Source organism: Trichosurus vulpecula, chromosome 2 (genome assembly GCF_011100635.1).
Source record: "Trichosurus vulpecula isolate mTriVul1 chromosome 2, mTriVul1.pri, whole genome shotgun sequence".
Classification (NCBI taxonomy): domain Eukaryota; kingdom Metazoa; phylum Chordata; class Mammalia; order Diprotodontia; family Phalangeridae; genus Trichosurus; species Trichosurus vulpecula.
Genome location: NC_050574.1, coordinates 374,138,397 through 374,163,422, shown reverse-complemented (window position 1 = coordinate 374,163,422; position 25,026 = coordinate 374,138,397). Strand labels below are relative to the sequence as shown.

Here is a 25,026-nt window from a genome sequence, read left to right as displayed (position 1 = left end):
AGTTAATTAGATTTTCCTTGTCTTAGTTTAGGATTAAACTATATTCTTTTACTTCCCCTACTTTCCCTCTTTAACATATGCAAATGATGCAAATCAGTAGGCCTGGATTCTTGACCAAGACCAGACCCTAGATAAGCTTGAACAGGTTCAAGTGGGTTTGGCCTCTCTAATTCCCTAGACTGCCTTCTCAAAAAGTATGCACCTGCGTACAAGCCTCTGACCTCTCACCTGAGCAACCTTGAGGACTGGCAGAGACCAGATTCTTGATGGAATAGTATCATTAAGGTTAAGTCCCCCATTTCCTTGTTCCATATTCCTCATTTCTTACTAGGTAATTTAGAAAATGGTCAGTTGATTAACAGGTATTTATTAAATGACTACTATGTGCCAAGAACTGTGCTAAGTGTGGGGATCCAAAAGAGGCAAAAGACATCCCTGACCTCAAGGAATTCATAATCAAATGGGGGAAACAATAAGTGAAAAACATGTACAAATATGCTATATACAGGAAGAACAACAGAGGGAAAGCACTAGAATTAACAGGGATTGGAAGAGGGTGCCTGTAGAAGGTGGGATTTCAGCTGAGACTTGCAGGAAGCTAAGGAAGCCAGGAGTCAGAGGTGAAAATTCCTGGGGTAGAGAGGCAGAGGCCAGCAAAGAGTATACGTGCGCGCGCGCGCGTGTGTGTGTGTGTGTGTGCGCGCGCGCGTGCTCGCGTGTGCGCGTGTAAGGTATAAGAAGACTGGAAGGGTAGGGGAAGGGGTTATATTATGAAGGGTTTTGAATTCCAAACAGAAGATTTTGTATTTGATCTAGGTGAAAAGAAGCAGCCCTTGGAGTTTATTGAACAGGGAGGTGACATGGTCAGATCTGTGATTTAAGAAAATCACTTTGGTGGCTGAGGGGAGGATGGGCTGAAGTGGGGACAGAGTTGAAGGCAGATCTACCAGCAGTTTACTGCCATAGTCCAGATGTAAGATGATGAGGACTTGCGGCACCTAGGTGGCATAGTGAGTAGAGTCAAGAGGACCTGAGTTCAAATCCAGTCTCAGACACTTGACACACTTACTAGCTGTGTGACCTTGGGCAAGTCACTTCACCCTAACTGCCCTGCCTTCCCCCCTCCAAAAAAAAAAGATGATGAGGGCTTGTATTAGGATGGTGGTAGTCATCAGAGAAGACAAGGGGGTGTCTCCCATTACCTCTTTGTCTCAAATGATATGTAAGTTTGAGGCCTGAGGAGCTCGGGAACATTGATGCCCTCTAACCTCTGACCTCCTGACTCCCTCCCCCCCACTTGTGTGGTACCCACTGTGAGCATGGAGGTCAAACATTCAGATGGTCCCTACTAGCAGCTGCTATTCTCTTCCCTTTGTGAGTAGCAATAAAATTTGTTAAAACTATCTTCTTGTGGGATGATGATTTTCATCTAAATTTCCCTGTACTACAATTTATAAGTCAGTGATACACATTATTTATAACTCTAAAGCACACGTTAAACAATATTCATAAGTCAAATCTAATTGATTATAGCTGACATTCATGCAAATCTAAGGTGGCTAGACCTGTGCATGAACAGAGTGCCTCACCCTCCATCCCTCATTTCCCCTGCCACTTGGGTGGAAGGAACTGCTTTAATCGGCTGCCTACTTGGGACAGGTGCATCTTTAAAAACGGGCCAGAGGGACAGCCTTTTCTTTTTTTTTTGCTGCATGCTCTTCGCTGTGCTTTTTCCTACCGCATCCAGAGAGTAAAGAGCACAATTCACCAGTGGCGTGGGCTCTGTGAATTGAACCAGGAAGAGATGACTCTCATCCTTCTCTTTTATTCTGGCTTTGAGAAACAGCCCTGGGGTTTTTCTGTTTCTGTTTTTGTTTCATTTGTCTTTCTCAGTTTTAGGTGCTGGTGGCAATCCACACCAAATCCAGGAATTCAAGCCATGGCAAACTTGGAGCCAGGATTCCAGGCAGGATTTTATAGCCAGCTAGGCTAGCATGGAAGCCTAGAGAAGCCAAGGTGTCTGGGACTCAAACCTGAGAGGGTTTTGGACTTTGAATCTGGGATTGGGCTCCATAGATACCAAGCTAAACTTCGAACCTAATCTTCTTTCCCTCCCCAGAGACTGAGAGGCAAGAGGGATTATGCCTCCCACATGTTATGGAATAAATATGTATGTTTGTGATTATACAGACAGTTCTAAATTTATGTAAATTTGTAATATGCAAATTTGCCTTTACATAAAGAATTTTGAAAGAAATCTGTATTCCAAAGAAAACCCAGCTATTGTTAACTTTACTGAACAATTCTGTGCTCTCTCTCTCTGCTCCTGTACCTTGGCTCAGCACTCCACAGCTTCCCAATCTCCCCCCCCCCAAATCCTAACTTCCTCCTCCTTCTCCCAGTAAACGAAAAAGAACAGATACACAAAATCACATTATGTAAAAATCTCTTTATGTAGAGAGCTGCAGAATGATCCACTTACATAAAGTGAGAACGGTCTGTACCTTTGAAGTAAATATCTCCTTGTAAAAGCCAATCTGTCAGTGGCTAAACATAAAGGGGGAAATGGACACCACCCCCACACTCCCCAGAGAGCCAAGACACCCCCTCCCCACTCCACTAAAGGTACCAGAGAACCCTAGAGAAGGGGTGAGATGTGTCATGTTTGGTCTGCAGGCAATGGGGTGTCCAGGGTAGGCAGCGTTACACAAAGCCTCCAACACTAGCCTCAAAACAAACAGGTTTAGAAATCTTGGTGATAAAATTATTATACTTTCCCTGATTTGGGTGTTTAGTGATATTTTTTTAATTTAAGAAGCACCCTCTATAGAAGTCATTACTATGGATCAAGTGACTTCATTTAGACTTCCAATTATTTTTTTCCAAACTTTTGTTCACTCACTTTAGAGTAGTGAAACTTTTATCCCCATTCCTTTGAAATGCAAAATATAGGGGGCAGCTGGGTGGCACAGTGGATAGAGCACTGACCCTGGGGTCAGGAAGACCTGAGTTCAAATCCTGCCTCAGACACTTGACACACTTACTAGCTATGTGACCTTGGGCAAGTCACTTAACCCCAATTGCCCTGCCTTCCCTCCTCAAAAAAAACCCCAATACCCCCCTGCAAATAAACAAGCAAAAGGTAATGGATGAAACAAAAATAAGAACTGACTTCATACTTAAAGACATACTGAATTAGTAAATACGATTCCAAATTTGTTGACTCACTTGAAATTCCATGGGAACGAAAGACTTTCCATGTCTCTGAAGCCACTTCTTTTACGTCCACCTGATAGTGATGAATCGGTACACCACCATGAGAGTCTGGTTTGTTAAAAGAAACTTTGGCAATCGTTTGTGACAACTCTATAATTTTTACTTCATAGGGACTGGATGGCACATCTATAAGGGAATAAAAACAATGCAAACAGAAAAAGTAAACTGAGAAAAACCAGCACTAAAACTTACAGTATATTTAATAACACAAATAATGGAAAATTCTTATTCAGGTAGTTTAAGAGATATGACTTTCAAAAGTGTATTGTTAGCTAGATATTATCTTTGAGTAATAGGAAATCAAAAGTGAGAGTCGTCCTTTAACTCTCTGGTAACAAAGTAGCTTTAAAACAATGCAAAACCAAACTTAATTTTATTGATTTGGATTTCCATTGCCATTGTTAAATGAGATGGCATTTTCAGTATTTCAATTATTTGGAAGAATTCTGAATAGGTTTATTTCTGGGTGGAGGCATGTTTACTGAATAAATATTTGGAACAGTAGCATAATTATAAAATTCATTTTTTTGTTTGTAGAAATTTACATGGCATTTAAAAGTTTATGAAACATAATTTATCATTCTTCAGAAAATCAAAATATGAAATTCAAAAGACAGTTTCATGTATTTGATGTTCATTTGAAATAAACATTCAGTCAAGTCAGACTTTAATATGCTTATTTACAAAAAAGATTTATTAATATGCTACAAACAGAAATATTCATTACTTTATTTCCTGCATAAAATACAAATCCTCGAAAAGAAAAAATCTGGGGTGATGTTTTTTAAATTATATTTTTCTGTGTCCAATGAATTTGTTGAAAATTAACACATAATTATGTCCGTATATATTTCAATAAAAAATACCAAAATATAAGCAATAAGTCTAGCAAATCTTATAATTATCTGCACAGGTTAAAATTCTAAAGTTGTCATTTTTTTCTCTACAATCTTATATATACTGTATTCAGATAATCCTTTTTAACAATTTTTTTCATCAGCAGAAATAGGTCTTCTTCCCCTCCCATTCTACCTCCCCCCATCCAATTGAGAATGAATGGAAAAACTAAATGCCAGTTACAAACATGTATAGATAAGCAAAACAATTTTCCACATTAGCCATGTCCAAAAGCAAAAAATATAAATATAAATGTATATGTGAACATGTATAAATATTTCATTTAATGCAGATCATCTTAAGAAGTTATTCTTACTTATATTTTATTTCAATGAGATTGCGTTTAGTAGGTGAATTTGAATTTTAAAGTGTATTACAACGTTGTGTTTTTGGAATTTGTTTTGAGACAGCCTTGCTGGAAAGAATAATAAGCTAAAAATATTTTGTGATTGTTTTTCCTTTGTTTTGTCAATCAATCAATCAGTAAACATTTATTAAGTTTCTACTATGTGCCAGGCGCTGTGCTAAGTGCTGGAGATACAAAAAGTGGCAAAAGACAGTCCCTGTCCTCAAGGAGCTCACAGTCTAGTGGGGGAGACAACATGCAAAAAAAAAGGGGTTGGGAAAGGTTTCCAGAAAAAAGATGGAATTTTAGTTAAGGAAGCCAGGGAAGTCAGTAGGTAGAGATGAGAAGGGAAAGACTTCCAGGCATGGAAGACAGCCAGAGGAAATGTCCAGAGCCAGGAGATGGAGTGTCTTGTTCATGGAACATCAAGGTGGCCAATGTCATTGCACTGAAGAGTGTGTGGTACGGAATAAAGTGTAAAAACACTGGGTGGGTAGGAGGGGGATAGGTTATGAAGACTTTTGAATGCCAAATAAATCATTTTTTATTTGCTCTTGGAGGTGAGGAGGAGCCAATGTAGTTTACTGAGTAGATGTGTGATACAGTCAGCCCTGCTCTTTAAGTAAATCACTCTGATGGCTCAATGGAGATGTTGGATGGAGAGTTGAGGCAGGCATACACAGCAGCAGGCTATTGCAATAGTCCAGGTAAGAGGTGAGGAGAGCCTGCACTAGAGTGGTGGCAGTGTCAAAGGAGAGAAGGGGGCATTTTTGAAAGCTGTTGGAAAAGTGAAATCAACAGGCTTTGTCAACACATTGGATGTGGGAGTGGTGACAGAGAGTGAAGATTGGAGGATGACAACCTGAGGGACTGGGAGTATGGCCGACAGCTGGAGATGCAAGATTGGAGGTCAGCAGAGAGGTTAGGGAAGGATAGATCTAAGAACCATCAGTATATAAATGATAACTAAATCATTGAATGAAGTAGTAGAGACAGAGAGAGAAGAGAAAAAGTCCCAGGACAGAACCACGAGGGCCACCTACATTTAGAGGGTGTGATCTGGGTGAGGATCCAGCAAAGGAGATTGAGAAGTGATCTGAAAGGTAGGAAGAGAATCAGGAGAGAGTGGTGTCCCCAAAACCTAGAGAGAAAAGAGTATCAGGGAGGAGAGAATGTCAGTGTGAAAGGCTGCAGAGAGGTTGATGAGAATGAGTACTGAGAAAGTCAAAGATCTGGTAACTAAGAGACCCTTGGTAACTTTGGAGAGAGCAGTTTCAGTGGAATGATGAGGCTGGAAGCTGGACTATAAGGGGTTAAGATGAAAGAGAGGAGAGACAGTGGTAGCACCTACTGTAGATGGCATATTTGGGGAGTTTAGCTACAAAGGGGAGAAATTATATAGGACAATAGTGGAAATGGAAGGGTCAAGTGAAGATTTTTTCAGGATGGAAGAGACATGGGTGCATTCATAGGAATTATGGAATGAGTCAGGAGAGAGGGAGAAATTGAAGATAAATTACAGAGAGGGAGAAAACAAGAGGCAATCTGTTAGAGGAGACAGGATGGCACATAATCACTTGAGTAGGTAGATGGGTTAGCCTTAAGTAAGGTGTAAGGTTAATTCATCCTATGAGAAGGGGTGAAGGCTTCTGAATGATAAGAGATGAGGAAGACATGAGAAGAGGGAGTTCATAGTCAATGGCCTCATTTTTTTCTGTAAAGTATGGGGTGAAATTCTCAGCTGAGAGGGTAGGGAGAAGGGGCATCATGGTAGGTTTGGGGGGGATGGAAAGGTTTGGGAGAGCTGCTGTAGAGAGTGGAATAGTGAGTTGATAAGGGATAGCTGACAGAAGGATTACCAAATAGCAGTGAGGATCCAGTTAAGGTTAGATAACACAAATTCAAAGACTCAGGAAGAATCACTGCATGATTTTCTCCAGCTTAGTTCAACAACATAATTTAGGAATAAAGGCAAGAAATGGCGGGCTGATCTAAGGCTGATGCTTGGTAAGATACAAAAGACAATATGATAAGGGGGCTAGGAAATCAAGAGAGGGGGACAGTGTAGAGTTGAATTGCTTCACCAAGAAGGGGGAAAGAGGAAAAAGTGGCTAGGACAAAGGAGATGGCCTAGGAGAAAACTGAAGGGTCAAGAGATTAGAGGCTATGGTATGGACAAAGATTAGGATTTTGTAAAGAAGGCAGAGGGAGAGATGAAAAGTCAATATGTTATGCTCTAATAATGGAATTTCACAATTCTTAATGTGGAGGTGGTACATTTGTGGGTAATATGACCACCTATGTGTGTGGCCGAGGTGGGATGGAGGACTAGCTTGTGGGAGGTGAGTAGGTTGAGGAACTGAGTTGTTGGGGTGTTTGAGGGAGAGGCAATATGTATGTTGAAGTTCCCTACTATGAGGGCAGGAATTGGGAAGAAGAGAAAAATTATGAGCTATGCACTACTCACTGAACACAGAAGGGAAATGGCCTAGGCATCTAGACCTAAGCACAGAGGAGGAGAGGTTACTGAGTGATGAACATGGAGGAGAAGCTGGAAGTGGCAAAGAGAGGAAGGAAAATTCCAACTCCCCTCCCTCCACCAGGGAGCCCAGGGAAATGAGTGAAGGTGTAGCCAGTATACGAGAAGGGTGGCTATGGAGCCTGTGTCATCCAGGGAGTCAGGTTTCAGTGATAGTAGATGGAAGGAGTGGGAGAGGAAAGGATTTAGGATAAAGGGAAGTTTGTTGGGAACAATGAATGGGCATTCCAGAAGGCAAAGTGGAAAGGCTAGGTGGTATTTGGTTGAAACTTTGGGGTGGGAAGGATGAGGAGGAAGGGAATAAGAAATCAGATGGTGAGGGGTAGGGAATTTGGTTTGGATGATAATCTAGAGATAACTAGCATGTGAAGCAAGACTGAGAATGTTCGCCAATCTGTGGAAGGTGCCTCTCTTCCATAAGGAGGTTGGAGATCAGGCTGGAGGCAAAGGCTGTATGAGACAAGAGGTACAGGGTCAGACTGTCTGATGGGAAGCCCTCCTTCACTACTCTGCCCTCTGAAGGGTAGATTAGGCAGGAAAGGGGTGCAGCAAGAGAAGGAAGTCAAACCTGCACAGCAACTTTCCTTTTCCTCTTCGCTCATGGGACAGGTGCAGCAGCAGATGGAAGGCTGAAATCAAAGGGTAGGGTGCTCCTCTTTGCCCTTGAGGTTCTCCACATCCTGGCTGGGAGATCAGGCTGGCAGAAGGAGGCAGAAGTTGCCTTGTACTGGCACAGATGGAAGGCATTGCTTTGGGGCGGATGGAAGCTTGTCCCTTGCTGCCTTCCCTCAGGATGACATGTTGCAACCAGCAGGAGATGGAAGGCACAAGGCGCATGGTCAGAGGACTATTTGGGTCATCTTCTCACCTGAGGAGGCTGGCAATGAGGTGTTAGAAGGGAGTGGTATAAGCCCTGTGCCAGGGGAAGTCCTCTGGGGCAGGTGGAAGACACCCTGCCTTACCACCTTCCCTGAGTAGGGCATGCTGCTTCCAGGAGGAGATGGAAAACACAAGATGCTCTTCTCCTCACCTCAGGAGGCTGGCAATGAGGCAGTATATAATCATTCAAATCTTGGAGATGAGCACATCCAAAAATAAAATAGGATTTTGGTATAGAAATAGAATTTTGTTAAACATTTTACAAATTACCACATGAATGCTGAATGTAATGGGATACTAGACTCACAGAAATTTCTATGTGAAAAGGACTCTCAAGATAATCTATAGGACAGGCTTCTTGCCCCCACTGTGCTAAGAAAAACTATGCCCCAGGCTTTATCTCGAGCTTCTTAACACTGCTTCAGGTAAGCAGGTCATGCATCCTGCTGGTCTGCAAAATCAAGTCTGGGACATTAACTTCTGCTCTAGTACTGACCACATTGACCTACGGCTTTGACCAAGCTTTCCTGACCTTCCTGAAATAGGTGTCCTTATCTTCCTTTTCTGTTACTTGTTTATCCTCATCTTCCTCTGTTCTGCTTTCTGTAAAATTCCAATGTTTCCATCCTGCTTATGTATTCACATTCTAAAGTTGCTGAAACTGATGCTCTGAGCTCACTAAGTGATGTTTTCAGTGTAGTTTGAGCTTCGAGCATAATAAAACCAGTTGTTGCTGATTCACAGCAGTACCTAATCAATGAACCCTTGGATAATTTTTATCTCATCTATTCTGACTCTCATTTTCTAGATGAGAAAATTTTCTAAGGTCTTTGAAAACATGGGCTACTTTTGCTTTTTATTAGTAACCTCAGTGCTTAGCACAGTACCTGGCACATAGTAAGTACTTAATATATGTTTACTGGTTGATATAAGACTACAAGACTCCTACAACCTAAAACAACATCCATTTTTATTATAATCATTAACATGTGGTTTTCCTGTCTTCCAAATCTGTACTTACAAATTAATCTTTTCTTATAGAGCAACCCTGATTTATTGGAGGAAAAGAATCACACAGGATAAGAAGATATAGATAGGTTTGCAAAATGAACCATTAGAGTAAACAAACTGATGAAGTCACAGATACACTTAAGTAATAAGGCACTAAAGAATGTTTTAAACAACAATGATTTATGCAGGAATCCTAACAGTATTCAGTAAGCATACACTGCCCTGGGAAACTTGGTGTTATCTAAGAAAATTTTTTCAAGTACACTTATGTATTAATTTTATAGCACTCACTGTTATAGACCTGAAATTGAATCCTTTGAAGCCTGTGAAAGGAATACTCCTTAGGCGGAAATTGAATGGCTCTTCATGTCTGCATCATTGTTAATATCTTTTAGTACATACAATGACACCATCAAGTAAATATAACACTCTTCAGTGTATCACTCATACATCTCTGCACCTGTATTTTTGGAAAGAGCCCATGGCAGTATGGAATCAAGATGGCAGAGTAGCAGGAAGAGGTACATTCTAGCTGTAGCATAAAACCTCCTTCGCAAAGATCTAGAAAACACACCAAACCAAATTCTGATTGGGGAATCCAAGAAAAAAATTACAATAAATCATTTTCCAGCCCCAGGTGGCTTAGGGAGATAGAGAGGTTTGTAGACCCTTGGGATTGAGTCTGATCAGAAGTATGCTGCATATGGAGCTTTTCAGCACTCAAGTACTGCTACAGATCTGAGGTTGGGCACTAGAGAAAGAAGCACCAGCAAGAAGAGGACCCAGGGGGATCCCTGAATTAGCTCAGGGTATAAGAATGAATGCTATCTGGTAGCTTTATTTCCCACTACCAAGTTCTAGGTAGAATTGAGGAGTAGGGGTGAGGGAGTAGGTGGAGATCTGTACTTAGGGGAAGAAGAGAGAAGTGGTTGCTAGCAGGTCCTAGCTGTATAGTGAATAAGGAATCAGTTTGGAAGCAAACAGTAGCTGTGTGACTCTGATAGCAGGAGCAGAGTCTTCTTGGTTCTAGATTCTAGACCAGGCTAAAGCCTACAATGGAATAACCAGGAGTCCCAGACCAAAGGGAAGTATTAAGTTCAGTCACTCTGAACCTGTAGCTTCTCCCATTAGGCAACTAGTGGCTGAGTACGGCAGTAGTCTACTGAAACTCCTGAACAAGAATAAGGCAAATGAGGTCTTGTTCGGACCCAAACTTAGATTAGAAACATGCAGAGCTCAGGAAGACAGTGAGCAGATTTCACCCTGAATCATATCAATAGGGGGGCATTGAGTGTGAAGGACCATAGCCTGAGCTGTGAAAGCAGCAAAGGGAAGCAAGAGGATAGAAGCTCAGGCGAGGCATTCTCTTCCCAAAAGTGCACAGTGCCTGGAGCTAACATCACGTCTGAGGTAAAAAGAAGTCAGCTAGGAGAATGAAGAAACAAAATAATCCCACCATAGACAACTATTTTGGTGACAGAGAAGCCCAAGACACAAATCCAGAAGAGACTGGCATGTTTGAACAAAGTCTCAAAAAATTGGTTTGTACACAAGTCCAAACAGAATCCTTGGAAGAATTAAGGCAAGAATTAAGAAAAGAGCTAAAAATGATTTTAAGAACTCAATAACAGTGGTAGAGGAACATATAGGAAAAGAAATTAGAGCTATAGAAGAAAGATATGAAAAGAGAATTAACAACTTGAAACAAAAGGAACAAAACCTTACCAAAGAAAACAACTCACTGATAATCAGAACTGACCAAATAGAAGGTAATAACTCTATGAGACATCAAGAAATATTAAAATATGACCAAGTAGAAGCTGATGACTCATGAGACATCAATTGACTACTTGAAAGCCATGAATAAGAAAAAAAGCCTAGATGTCATATTTCAAGAAATCATTAAAGAAATTTGCCTTTAGAACCAGCGGGCAAAACAGAAATTGAAAAAAATTCCACCAGTCACTTCCTAAAAACACCTCTTAACGTGAAAACTCCCAGGAATATTATATCCGAAATCCAGAGGTACAAGGTCAAAGAAAAAATACTGCAAGCAGATAGAATTCAAATACCAAGGAACCATAATCAAGGTCACATATGATTTTGTAGTCACTAGAATAAAGGAATGAAGAGCCTAGAGTATATTTCAGAGGCAAACAATGTAGGCTTACAACTAAGAGTAATTTACCTTGAAAAACTGAGTATAATATGCTTGGAGATAAAAACAGATTATTTAATGAAATAGAAGACTTCTAAGCATTCCTGATAAAAAGACCAAAACTGAATAGAAAATGTGACATATAAACATAGAAGACAAGAGAAACATAAAAAGGTAAATACGAGCAAGCAATCATAAGGGACCTTTGCATTCTTATGTGTGGAGTTTACACATACACACACACACACACACACACACACACACCCCTTCAGAATTCAGAATCATCAGGGGTCAAACAGGAAGTCTAATTAGATGGCCTGGGAATAATTCTATTATGTCGATCATCTTAAAAGAAGAATAGGAAAAGGAATACACTGAGAGATGGGGGAAGAATAGGGAATATTATCTCACAGAAATGTGGTATTAAAGTAAAGTCTGTACAACAAGGAAGAGGAAGTGGGAGATGGAGTGGGTGCTACTTGAACCTCACTCTCACATAAATTTGTCAAAGGAGGGAAGAATACACATATAGAAGTTGGGTATAGGAAAATATTTCACCCAAAAAAAGAAAGAAAAGAGATTAAGGGAAAAGGAAGGAATAAAAAAAGTGGGCAGATGAAGGGAGGACAGTTAGGTGGCACAGTGGATACAGTATGGGTCTGAAGTCAAGAAGACTCATCTTCCTGAGTTCAAATATGGCCTCAGACACTTACTAGCTGTGTGATCTTGGGAAAGTCACTTAACCCTGTTCGCCTCAGCTCCTCATCCTTAAAATAAGCCAGAGAAGGAAATGACAAACCACTCCAGTATCTTTGCGAAGAGAACCCCAAATGGAATCACGGAGTGTCAGACATGACTGAAATGACTGAACAACAGTAGATGAAGGGGTGCTCATTAACTGAGGAATAGATGAATATATTATTGCATATATGAATGATAAAACAGTATTGTGCTAAAATGATGAAGAGAATGGTTCCAGAAAAACCTGGGAAGACTTAGTGAACAGAAATAGGAGAATAATTTACATAGTAAAAACAATATTGTAAATATGAACAACTGTGAAAGACTTGGTAACTCTGATCAACACAATGATCTAACACAATTCCAAAGGATTCATGATGAAAAATACCATCTACCTCCAGGTAGAGAACTGAAGGACTCAGAGTTCTTTCTTTTTCTTTTTGTTTAGAACATGACTAATGTGGAAATTTGTTTTGCATGTCATATTTATAATGGGTTTTGTATTTCTTACCTTCTCAGTGGGTTGGGGAGTGGTCTGAAGAGAGCAAGACAATTTGGACTCGAAATAAAATAAGATGTAATAAAAAATGGGGTGTATTAGCTGCTACAGTAAATGTTAGGAATGGGCAGTAGATTATGATCCGTCCTCCAACCCTTGGAATTAGTCCTACAAACCTAAAACATGACTTCTCCTGAGAACTGTTGTGTTCTCAATGATGCTTTGGGGCCCAGAAACACCCACATTCATTGCAAGGGGGTCCTAAAACTATGTGCAAGCACACAGCATGGGTATAGTATTTAAGTACAAGAGGCTTTGAAAAGTGGGATGTCAGAGGCAGGGAAAAATGGTGGCAGAGTCTAAATGATCTTGCAGATGCAAGAATAAGCAACAGAGAAGCAGCTGAAAAGCAAGAGATTTCAGTGAATTTATCTCATGGTCTGTCCCCATTTCTCTGAGCTTAGAGTAAAGGGGAGTGAGCTGATTGGACAGTGTAGTTCATATTCTATGCTGTAGTAACAAAAAAGCTAGCAGTGATGTGACAGAGGACAAAAAAGCAAGTAGTTTTAGTATGTCTTTATGATGAACAATATTGTCTATCCTACTACTAGGTCAAAGCAATGGAGATGTTTTGGTGGGACCATTTACAGATGTTAGCAGACTTATAGATGTTATATGTCACTTATAGATGTTAACAGATGTCTGTAACAGACCTATGCAAGAACGAGACTGATGGGGTCCTCTTTTTGCTAGAATGTTTAATTTAAAGTTGACTAATGTGTACAACAAACACATAGGAAATGACAGCAATTTTAGGAATGGGCGCTAAGAATGTCTATTGTTTATCTTATTACTTATTATTTACCTTGAATTGTTAAGTAAATGTTCATTCCACTGCTGTGAAGTCCTGTGATTAATAATATGTCTTTTTCAGAGAAGAAAAATGAGCTGTCATGAACAGTGGATTTTAACAGATGATGGCCCCAAATAGGTTTAAGGAATCTATGGCATGGTTGGGGTTGGGGGAGGGAGATGCATATGCATACAGGGAATGAAGGTCATGAAGGAAACATGGTGGGTTCAGGGGTACCAGTAGAGATGCAAGCTTTAACAAGAAAAAAACAACTCTTCTCTAGGACTGAGGAGAAAGGAGAGGTTGAAGACACTGGGAGGTTTAGAGAAGGGGAAGAGAGGAGCTGAAAGATTTCAGAGATGGTCTCAATATTCTCAGTAAAGAGCAAAGGAATATCATTTGCTAATATTGAAGGTAAAGAGAAAGAGATTGGGGTCCTGAGGAAAGATGTGGAATAGCAGTTATAAAGAGAGTATTAGAGGCTTTAAGGAATCAATAAAATGGATAAACAAATTGTGGTATATGAATGTAATGGAATATTACTGTGCTGTAAAAAATTATGTATGTGATAAATATAAAAAAAGGATTGGAAAGAGTTACATTAACTGATGCAGTTTAAAGTAAGCAGAGCCAATAAAATACATGCACAACAACTACAACAATGTAAACAGAAAGAACAACCACACAGGAAAAAATTAAAAGTGAATGTTGTAAAATAATAAAGAATAAGCATGGCTCAAAAGAATAGATATATGAGAAGAAACTCCCACCCCCATCTTTGCAGAAGTAGGAAGTCCACAAGTGTTGAACATTGCACATATTTTCAGACTTTTTTGAGGTACTGATCAGTTATGTTCATTTTTCCCTTTTTTGGTCTTAAAATATTTGTTATATGGCATTACTCTGTGAGTGGGAAGAGGGGGAATATGGAGGGAAACTAAAGTTATGTAAAAAACCAAAAATATATCAATAAAACTTTTTTTAAAAGTATTTACTGTATTTCAATAAGGACCCAGTTGATTAGATATCATAAATCTGGTAATGGATACAGTTAGTTCAATTTCATGATTTCTTATAAACCTATATGATAGTTTGGGAATAGGAAATGAAATACTGGGTAGTATGAGCTAGCAGGGTTAAGGGTTAGTGGGGCGGGGTAAGTGGAGGAAGTAATCAAAGGTCTGAGAATTAAAGTGTCAATGAGAGGATATTAGAAAATGACTGATGATAGGGTTAAGACTTAGGAGGGAGGAAGGTAAAGAAAGAAAATGATCGATGGTGTGGGAGAAGAGAGAGGAATTAAAAAACTGAAGCGCATAGTGATGGTAAAACATGTATGGGACAAGTAAGAGTAAGGGACGTGTAAATATCGATGAGTGAGAGGGATTCCGGAAAAAAATTAATAAGGATAAATATAAAATCCATCAGTTTAAAATATCAGATTGGAGGGAATGAAAAGAAGAACATTGATTTTGAAGTCAGAGGGCCTGTGTTTGAATCTCTCTCCTGCAATTTAATACCAGTGTGACTTTGGACAATTCAATTCCATATACATGTATCACACCAAAACCAAAACCTCAGTGTCTCCTCTCAAAGAGCTTATATGCTGTGAGAAGGTGGAAATGATGTGTACACAGATAAATAAATAAGGTTTTTTGAAGAGGGAGAGAGAGGGAAGGAGAAGAGAAGGAAGCATTTATAAGGCACCTACAAGAGAGTACTAATAACTGAGGGGGGAGCATAAGGGAAAGAGGTCACTTGACCTTTTAAACCTTATAGAAAGGTAAGAATTTGAGAGTAGGAGATGTAGAGAGAGTGCATTCTAGTCATGGAGGACAACTCACAAAAAAGCCCAATGATGAGAGAGAGGAATGTCAAATTTGGAGAACAGCACACTGTGGATGAAATGCAGTATGTGTGAAGTAATATTAATTAATACTGACTGAAAAATAGACTGGAGTCAGATTTTAGAACACCTTAAATGGCAGGCTGAAGTATTTTAAATCTCAGAAATAATAGTGAGCAACTGAAGTCCTTTTTTTAAGTAGGGAGTATAGATCTGTGGCTTTGTAAGAGTGAGTCACATAACCTTCTGGGCTTACACTTCTTTCAAGTAGGTTCAAATAATCTTTAGGCTATCTTCCAGCTTTAAATCATACGATCTTATGTAAGTATAACTCTCCCTCTGGGAAACTCTCCTAACTTGCTCTTGTACTGTCCTGTCAGTTGAGGGAAGGGCAAAGGGAAGGGTAACTACATTCAGGTTCTAGAGGTAACCCTGTGGGTGATACTCCCAATATTATATTATAATATGATATGATATGATATATTATGATATGATATGATATGATATGACATGATATGATATAATATAATATAATATATGATATAACATATTATATTATATATACAAGGCCCCCCTGGAGTACCCCATTAATGATCAGCTAGTAATCTCAAATAACTCTTAGCAAAGGTATTTACTAATATGGTATAATAGTAAGAGTAGCTAACTATAAAATATTCTTCCCATGAGGAGAACACACTCCCACAAATACATACAGCATCCCTGGAAAGGGTGGGCTCAAACTCAGAGTACAATGGTAGTGAGGATGAGGTGTAGGAAAGTAATTCATGGTTATTTATAATCTGAGTTCCAAATTTTAAAACATTGTTCTGTTTGATTTTCTTGCAACAATCAATGCCAAATGCTAAAGAAAGGGCCGAGAAGTTTCAAAGAAACTAATTCAGTGAAAGATTCAGAGACTTAACATAATTATATTTATAAATATCTAGACAGCTAATAATAATGATGGATTTTCATATTATATATGTGTATATACATATATATATGTGTGCGTGTGTATATATATATATACATATATGTATGTATGTATGTATGTATGTATGTATACACATGTATTAGGTTTTGGCCTGTAAAAGTCAAAAACAAAACTTGTACATCTTTCTTTAAAAAAAAAAAACAAACCTAAACTTTTGTAAATTAAGAATGCCTTAGAAACAAATGAAATGTCTATATAATAAAAATAATATTTATAAAGATTAAAAAGTGTTAAGTATTTACACAAGAATTTAGTATATAGCTTCTTTAAATTATTATTAAGTATTTATTATAAACATTAAATGAATAATTAAATAAAATTATTAAATAAATCTATTACATTTTTGTGTATTTAATATATTTGATTTTTAAAAAAATCTAGTTATCCATTTAGCCATATTACATGAAGTGGTATACCAGTAGCCCTTATAATTGAGGTTAAAGTTTGGAATATTCCTGGTCTCATAAGATTTGGTTGTAACGTATAACAACACTACTAAAAGTGAGGGTAATTACATTATTACAAATAGATACAATTAAGCTTTAATATTATTCACTCATAAATATATAGCACTGTATAAAATTAGCATAAATACTGTACTCACCAGCCAAAGCAAGAATATATTCCTGAAATCTTGTTCCAATTCGGTTTGTGGCAGTGCAGTTATACCGTCCAAAATCACTGTCAGATGTAGGTGCAATCTTAACGAGAGAGAGAGAGAGAGAGAGAGAGAGAGAGAGAGAGAGAGAGAGATTTAGAAGTTTGTTCTATGTCTAATGTAGGATAAGCAAAATTTTTAAGTGAATTCAGCTACGCTTCTCCAGCTTGGTAGAAATAAATAATTGCGGAATATTTTATATTATAATTTTTCCAAGAAGGATAATCCATGTCAATGTGATGAGTTCCTGGGAAGGAAACTTTTCTTGGAAACATTTAAAGACTCTCCCACAAATGTGAGTGTTTGGGTTTTAGAGAAGAGAGAGAGGCTGCTTCCTGTCCATTAGCAATATGAAAACTGGCCACTCTACACGGCAATCCATCCTACATAGATTGAAAAAGAAACTCACTTTCTTCTCCCCAATTTTATCTCTCTCTCTTCCTCTCCCTTTCTTCTTCCTCTGTCTGTCCTCTCACTTCCTTTCCCCCTTGAGGAGTCAAAGTGGAGTACTGCTCTGCGTATGGGCATTTACAATAGGGAAGGAGGAGACATTCTACTCTTAAGCAGTCTCTTTCCTCAGGGAGCAGTGAACTGTGATTTGTAGTGGAAGTACAAGGTGACTAGCAAGTATTTGCCCAGAAGCCCTGTGGGAGAGCCTCTGGACCTCAGGTGGCTGGCCACCTCTGCTTTTCTATTTTCTGAGAACAGGTTGGATGGATACCAGAAATATGACAGTGGATTTTTTCAGCTTAAAAAATGATAGCAGATATAGCACTGAATCATTTCCTCCAGAAGCACATGGAAGAAGCAGACATGTTAAGACAAGCTTAGATATTTCCAAGATTTTAATTACTGAAAAAAAAGGCTACTTGGAGATAAAATATAGTGTAACATGTACTTGGGCAGTGAAGGTTGCTGGGAAATGGAATTGCTTGCTCAGTAGCTCCAAGAATGTTTAGCTTCCAGGGGGATGTCTAAACCACAGGGAATCACTGTGTATCTGTGAGAGACTATGTGTAACCAAGTGGAGGTAACATTCACCAGTATGTCAGGGTCTTATTCTGACAGCAATCTCAAAAGGTCCCTTCTGGAAGGAGTAGAAGTACTATTTTTAAATAAACTAGCATTTATTAAGTGTTTACTATGTGTCAGGCACTGGATAAGTGCTGGGGATGCAAAGAAAGGCAAAAAACAAAACTGTCTCTGTCCTTGAGAAAATTACTTTCTAATGGGAAAATAATATGTAAACAGCTAGATAGATACAAGATCTCTCTCTCTCATTATATATGTGCATGCATACACACACACATATACATATATACACATACGTACATATTATGTAATTGTATATTATGTATAACAATATAGAGAACGAATTATCTATATCTCTGTCTAGGTGGAAGGGATTCTGAGAGGGGAAGGCATTAGCACCTGGAAGGAAATATGAAAGGATTTCTGGAGGAGGCAGAATTTGAGCTGAGTTTTGAAGAAAGTCAGGGAACCTAAGAGGTAGAATTGAAGGAGGGCCTTCCATTTCAAGCATGGGAGACAACCAGGGTAAAGGCACAGGTAGGGAATGGAAAGTCCTGTTTGAAAAACTGAAAATAGGCCAGTGTTGCTAGATTGTAGAGTATGTAAAGGAGAGTAGAGTGTTTGAAGACAGGAAAGGTAAGAAGGGGCCAGGTTATGAAGAGTTTTAGATAACAAAAAAATATATGTGTGTGTATGTACACATACATATACACATATATACACATATTTGGAGTTTGTATTTGATCATGGGGTAACAGAACTCACCGAGTAGGGGTATGTGAGTAACATGGTTAAACCTATGCTTTAGAAAAATAAACCTGGCAGCTTAGTGGAGAATGGGTTGGAATGGAGGGAGATTTGAGGCAGGCAGACTGGTTAAGAAGGTCATTGCAGTAGTCTAGGTGAGAGGTGAAAGGGGTCTGAAGTAGAGTTGTGGTTGTTTGAGTGGAGAGAAGGCATATATGTAAGATATTGCAAGGGTGTAAATGGCAAGATTTGGCAACAGATTAGATACATGGGGTGAGAATGAGGAGTCAAGGATGACCCCAAGGTTGTGTGGCTGGATTAGATGGGGGGATGGTGGTGCCCTCAACAGTAATAGGAAAGTTGGGAAGAGGTGGCTTTGGGAGAAAGATGATTACTTTTGTTTTGGATATGTTAAACCTGAGAAGTCCATGAGACATTCAATTCCAGATGTCCAAAAAGTAGTTGCTGATGCTATATAAACCTGGGAATTACCTGCATAGAGATGATAAATGAACCTTTAGGAGTTGATGAGATCACCAAAAGAGACAGTGTATAAAGAAAGAGTGGCAGGACAGAGTTTCAGGGGAGGTCTATGATTAATGAAAGTAACAGATGAGGGAACAGCAAAGGAGATGGAAGAGGGATGAGAAAGACTGGAAACATACCCAGAGTTAGTGGTTTCACAAAAACCTTGAGAGATGAGAGTATAAAGTAGAACAGGGTGATGAACATTGTTAAAGGCCGCAGAGGTCAAGAATGATGAGGCCTGAACAAAGGCTTAGAGATTTGGCAATTCGTTATAGATTTGGAACATTATTTACTTTGGAGATGGCATTTTTAGTAAAATGATGTTAATGAAAGCCAGACTGCAGAGGGTTGAGAAGCAAAGGAGAGGAAAGGGAGTGGAGGCATCTAGTGTAGATGGCTTTCTCAAGTAGTTCAGCCAGAAAAAGGAAGGAGAGATATAGGAAAACAGCTAGCTAATGGGGATGGTAGGATCAAGGGAAGGATTTTTAAATATGGAGGACACATGGTTATAAGAAACAGGAAAGAAGTCACTAGATAGGAAGATAATGAAGATACGAGATAAAGTGGGGATAATAATGGGGTCAGTCTTGTGGAGAAGTCAGGAGGGGATGGGCTCATTATTAACAGTCCCATCCATACCTGGCATCAACTGTGCCATACCTTAGCACTGTGAGTGCCTCTAATAACACCCACCTCCCAGGGCTGTTGTGCGGATCAAGTGAGATAATAATTGGAAAGTCCTTAGCACACTGCCTGGAGCACTGTAAGCACTATAGAAATGTTAGCTATTATTGTTCTTGTTAGCTATTAACTGCAAAGGAGCTGGAGGACTTTCCCCCATTATTTGGATTTAAAATAGCTTAATATTATAATATAGCTTAATATGTACCATACAATACATTAAAGATAATGTATATTATATACAATTAATATATAATATAACAGCTTAATATAATAGCTTAGATATAAACTATATTAAGTATATTAGGAAATTTCCTAGAGTAACTGTAGGTGGAGGCAGTGAGCCACAGAGAGAAAATTACCTGTTTGGAATACACTAGAGTGTAGAGTGTGTGAAAGTGGGAATTGAGTATAGGAAACTGGGAATTCGCTGATTTTTTTAAACATAAAAACAAGGTAAATAAAAGCTGTCTCTAGGTTTCAGTGATAGTAGTGGCTACTGTCTGAGCCTAAGCGGTAGAATTCTATGCCACAGTTCCTCAGCAAGGTAGTGTGTGAACCCACTCAGGTAAACTGCTTTTACTATAACTGTCTACAGACCCTCTAGGTTGCATATCTAGGTAAGACTTCTCTCATCTCTTGCTCAGAGATGACAAACAGCCCCAGGGTTGAGGCTTTAAGAGAGTCAAAAGGAAGATGCTTCTCCTGATCTTAAAATAATGGCCATTTCTTTAGCTGAAAGAACTCTATGCTCTCTAGCTGAAAAGAACATGGGGATGAGGTGAGGGAATGGAGAAGAGAATAAGCATTTGTATATGTGTCAGGCACTGTGCTAAGCACTTTTTACAAATGTTATCTTTTTTTTTGAGGGGGGGAAGGCAGGGCAATTACGGTTAAGTGACTTGCCCAAGGTCACACAGCTAGTAAGTGTGTCAAGGGTCTGAGGCCGGATTTGAGCTCAGGTCCTCCTGACTCCAGGGCTGGTGTTCTATCCACTGGGCCACCTAGCTTCCCCTACAAATATTATCTCAATCGATTCTCACAACAACTCGATGAGAAAGGTGCTGTTATTATATTCATGTTACATTTGAGGAAATGGAGGTTAAGTGATTTGCCTAGGGTCGTATACACCTAGTGTCTGAGACTCGATTTGAACTCAGTTCTTCCTGCCTCCAGGCCCACTGCCCTAGCCACTGCACCATTAGTTGCCTCTTGTCTGTGTAAATTTACACATGCATATGTATTCGTATACATTAGTACATATGTGTATATACTTGTACATATATCTCCATATAGATTTCCCTCTAGTGTGTACATACATAAATACTTTTATGTACACATGTGTATATGTATATATTATATATATACATGTATATGAGTCTTGAGGTGGGGTAGGGAGCTGGACCATGTGTTGTATTAGTGGACATGCATATGACATCATAACTAATGACGGAAGCCGAAGCTCATCTACTATCTTATTCAAATAAATGATTGTAACCACGTTATTTGTTGCCCTCAATTGTACAGAAAAAAACATATTCTACAATGTCAAGAATAAACCAGCAAGATTTTGAGGATATAAATGATCTATGTAATAGAACTTGATTGTTATACGATAGTGATTTTTTTATTCTTACTATATATTTATTGCTTTGGTAACAGGCATGATAAAAATTCAGGAAGGACTCTACAAAATTTTAATTAGCCCTACTTCTTGATGTCTATATTACATCTAAACCACAGGATTGGGAAGATAAGCTATTTCACTTTAAAAACTCCCCAGGAAGGTTTCCTGGCGCAACATAAACCGGAAACAGAGCAAAAAGTGCTCAACTTGGACCTGAATTCAAATCCCGACTTTGCCTCTTATTGCCTGTGTGACTTTGGGCCTCAAGTTGGACAAAACGGTTTGCGGTCCCTTACAATTCAAGATTTATGATCCTTTTTGACTGATGTTATGACCTTCTTGATATTTAAGACCAGTTTTTTATTGAAGTTGAGCTTAATTCCTATCATTTACTCTCACTGCGGATGAAGAAGTGGTCAAAATTATTTGAAATACATTTAAAATTAATTTGAAACACATAGTTAACCTTACAGGGTGTTATGTCTCAGTGTTCAAATTCTAGTCTTAATGCACACAACTCTGAAGGATCAATTCAAAAGGAAATACTTGCCAGTAGAAATAGATTTAATTTTCAATTTCCATAACTATCATTATGAAAGTGTTTGTATTAGATTGCTGTTAATTTCAACTCTAGTTCAAAGAAAAAAACCATAAATATTTGTCTAATAAAGAGAATAATATCAACTAAAAGGTCAGTTTCAAAGCCTATTAATTTTGAAAAGAAAAAAATCACCCATGTTAATCATATTTGAGTCAGCTTACAATTAGCAGATCATCAAATTATGGGCTTCTAATGGCTAGCAGCTGTTGTAAATGACATGAAAATGGTTCAAATGGGTTGAATTTTCTGTGCACTTAATTCTAAAAATAATGAACTAGGAAAATGCTTAATAAAAATAATTCTTAAGGTTCTAATGGCAGCTGACAGAATTCTAAAAGAAATAATGTTTTAAAAGTAAAGAATTGCAGTGACAAATTAATACAAAGATTAGTTAGCCTTTACATAGTACTCTTTGAATTTGAAAAGTACTTAACAGATCTTGTCTTGTTTGATCTCTTTATATATGTGATCTCAGAAACTCTATGAGTTAGTTATAGTTATTATTCCCATTTATAGATGAGAAAACTAAAACTTAGGTTCAATGATTTGTCTAAGGTCACATAGTTCAGTAAGTGTCAGAGGCAAAATCTGAACTCAGGTCTTCCTGACTCCAAGTCTAGCACTCTATCTACTGGGCTCCCTAGCGGCCTGGTAACTAAATAATTAATCAATCATCAATACTTCCAAACCCTTGAAGTTGGCAGGAGTTATTTCTTATGTAAGATTTTGCCCCTTTCATATGTGAACAGTTTGGTTCCTAAGAGAGGTAGAAAGGAACATTTGTGTAAGGAAAACTGATAAAATCGACTTAGAAACAGTCTCTCAGAGGAAATGTTGAGGAAAGAAAAAGACCGTTCTGAGGACCAGATTGAGAACTGTTCTTCAGATGATCTGAGGGCACTTCTTTGAAGGCAGAGTAATGACTGAGGTAATGATGGCTGTAGAACACTGTGGTCCATCAGCTCATCTGCATGTGACTGTTTTGAGTTTTAAAGTAGGTAACTGAGAAATTATGAATCAAATAACTGTGAATTATGAAAGGATTGTATAAGGACTGCTGTGCTTTATAGAAAAGTAGCTTTCTTTCTTGTGCCTCTCATGTTCCTTTCTGCTAGATTTCTATAAATGTGTGTCTACTCTTCCCTCTGGATACTGCAAACACTGGAGAAAGAGTGGCACTCAAGTTTATGAGTGAAATGTGCTATTTTGATTATTTCTACTTTATTGAATAAATTTTATGATTATTATCTATGATTGTATATTATATTATGATGTGTTATATGTGATTATACATAATATATTATTGTTATTTATAATTATCATTATTATTATAAAATATTTTGGGTTTAAAACAGTCACTGTGACAAAGCAGATGGGAAGAACACCTGTACTAATTATTTGAAAAGACAGATTCCACTTATGATCACTTGCACTTTTAATTTTTGGAAGCTTAAGTATCAAGAAATAAATAAATGATTTACAAATATATCTATAATTGTCAGGCTTCATGGCACACCTTTATAACATAGTTTATTATTATACAGTTTTATTCATTATCTTAGAGAGTCACTAATAATGCACTCTAGAGCATTAATTAGCTAGCTAGAGATAGAGATGGGAAGGCTGACAAATTTAATAGTTCTGAGACATGTTTATGAGGCCAGTGTTAGTGAATATCAGTCTTGTAGAAAAATTTCAAAATAGATGTGCTATTCAAGAATTATATTAACAATATTTAATAATTTTAAAACTGTATTGATTGTTATAATTTATCTAATGCTAGGGATATCGCCATTTGAAACCTTCTCTTCTTATTTTAGATACTATTAGGCAAATTTTATTCAAGATTTTGCAAATTGTAGGCAAAAGTGACACAAAACACATAATTGGCAAAATGTAGATGTGATTTGGAACATTAAGAAGGTAGAACACATAATTATCAATAGAATTAATCTATCTTGCTCCAACATTTCTTCTGAGCTCCAGGCACACCTCTGACACAATCCACACACACTCACATACCTATGAGTCATTTCCACCTTGATGTATCACTGGCATTTCAAAATCAACAGGTCCATAATCAAACTCATTATATTTTTGAATTTGTAAACTTCTCAACAATAGGAACTTATCATATTTTTGTCCATGTATACCCATTTGAAGTCATCTTTGATTCTTCTCTCTCCCTCACTTCTAACACCCCCATTATCAAATCTTGTCAATTTTACTTCTTTAACACTCTTCTCATCTACCTCTTCTTTCTATTCCAATATTTACGAACAAAGCAGTTACTAATTTTCACTGGCTGAACTATTGGAATAACTTCCTAACAGGTGCTTCCATCTCTATTCTTTTCCCTTTTTCATTAAGTCACACAATAGATACATAGGCACATAATTCCCCACGCTGAAGAATATATAAAAGTAGGAGGTGGTACTATTTCTCAATTCCCATACTAAATGGGGAACGGACTATCTAAAACAACAAATAATGATACATCCACAACAGTTGTCCCTTAATGCTGCAGATTTACCTAATTCTAAGCTACTTTAGAAGACCTTTCCATTTGTTGAGTGGTGGAACATAGAGTAGGGACACCCTATTTCATTATGAAATCAAGAACACTAAGATGTTCGGAGTCCTCTTTTGGAGAGTGGCTCTTTTACTGATCGATTGCTTTTGGCACATTGAGAAGGTAGAACAATAAACTTATTTCAACAAAATATATGTCTCCAGCTCTAACCTTCCCTTAGATAAGTATTCTCAATTTCATCATCTATAAAATGGGGATAAATAATATTTACACTGTGTATCCTACACAGCTATTTTATATTATTAATTTATATTAGGTACTTTATAAAATATAAAACACTACATAAATATATGATGTTATTATTATATTAGAATGATCATAGCCAAGAACTGATTTTTGTTGCTTGTGTATATTTTAAAATCATGAATTGGAAAATGTAGGTATTTGGAATTGGAATTGGAAAATGTAGGTAGGAAAATAAATTGGCGAATACACACACACAGAAAGGAGATGGGAGAGAGCGAAGAGGAAGCCTGGCATGGCCAAGGGAGGGAGTCATAAAGATCTGGGTTCAAGACCT

At 38.1% G+C, this 25,026-nt stretch overlaps 1 protein-coding gene across 1 annotated transcript in view; it reads right to left on the bottom strand.

Moving 5' to 3' along the window:
* NCAM2 (neural cell adhesion molecule 2) overlaps window positions 1-25,026 on the bottom strand; it is a 295,617-nt gene that overhangs the window by 94,761 nt on the left and 175,830 nt on the right. Inside the window, exons 11-12 of the mRNA XM_036744902.1 lie at window positions 16,644-16,740; window positions 3,229-3,402 (exon numbers count right to left, since the gene is read on the bottom strand). Coding sequence (XP_036600797.1) covers window positions 3,229-3,402; window positions 16,644-16,740 — 271 coding nt within the window. The remainder of the gene's footprint in view (window positions 1-3,228; window positions 3,403-16,643; window positions 16,741-25,026) is intronic.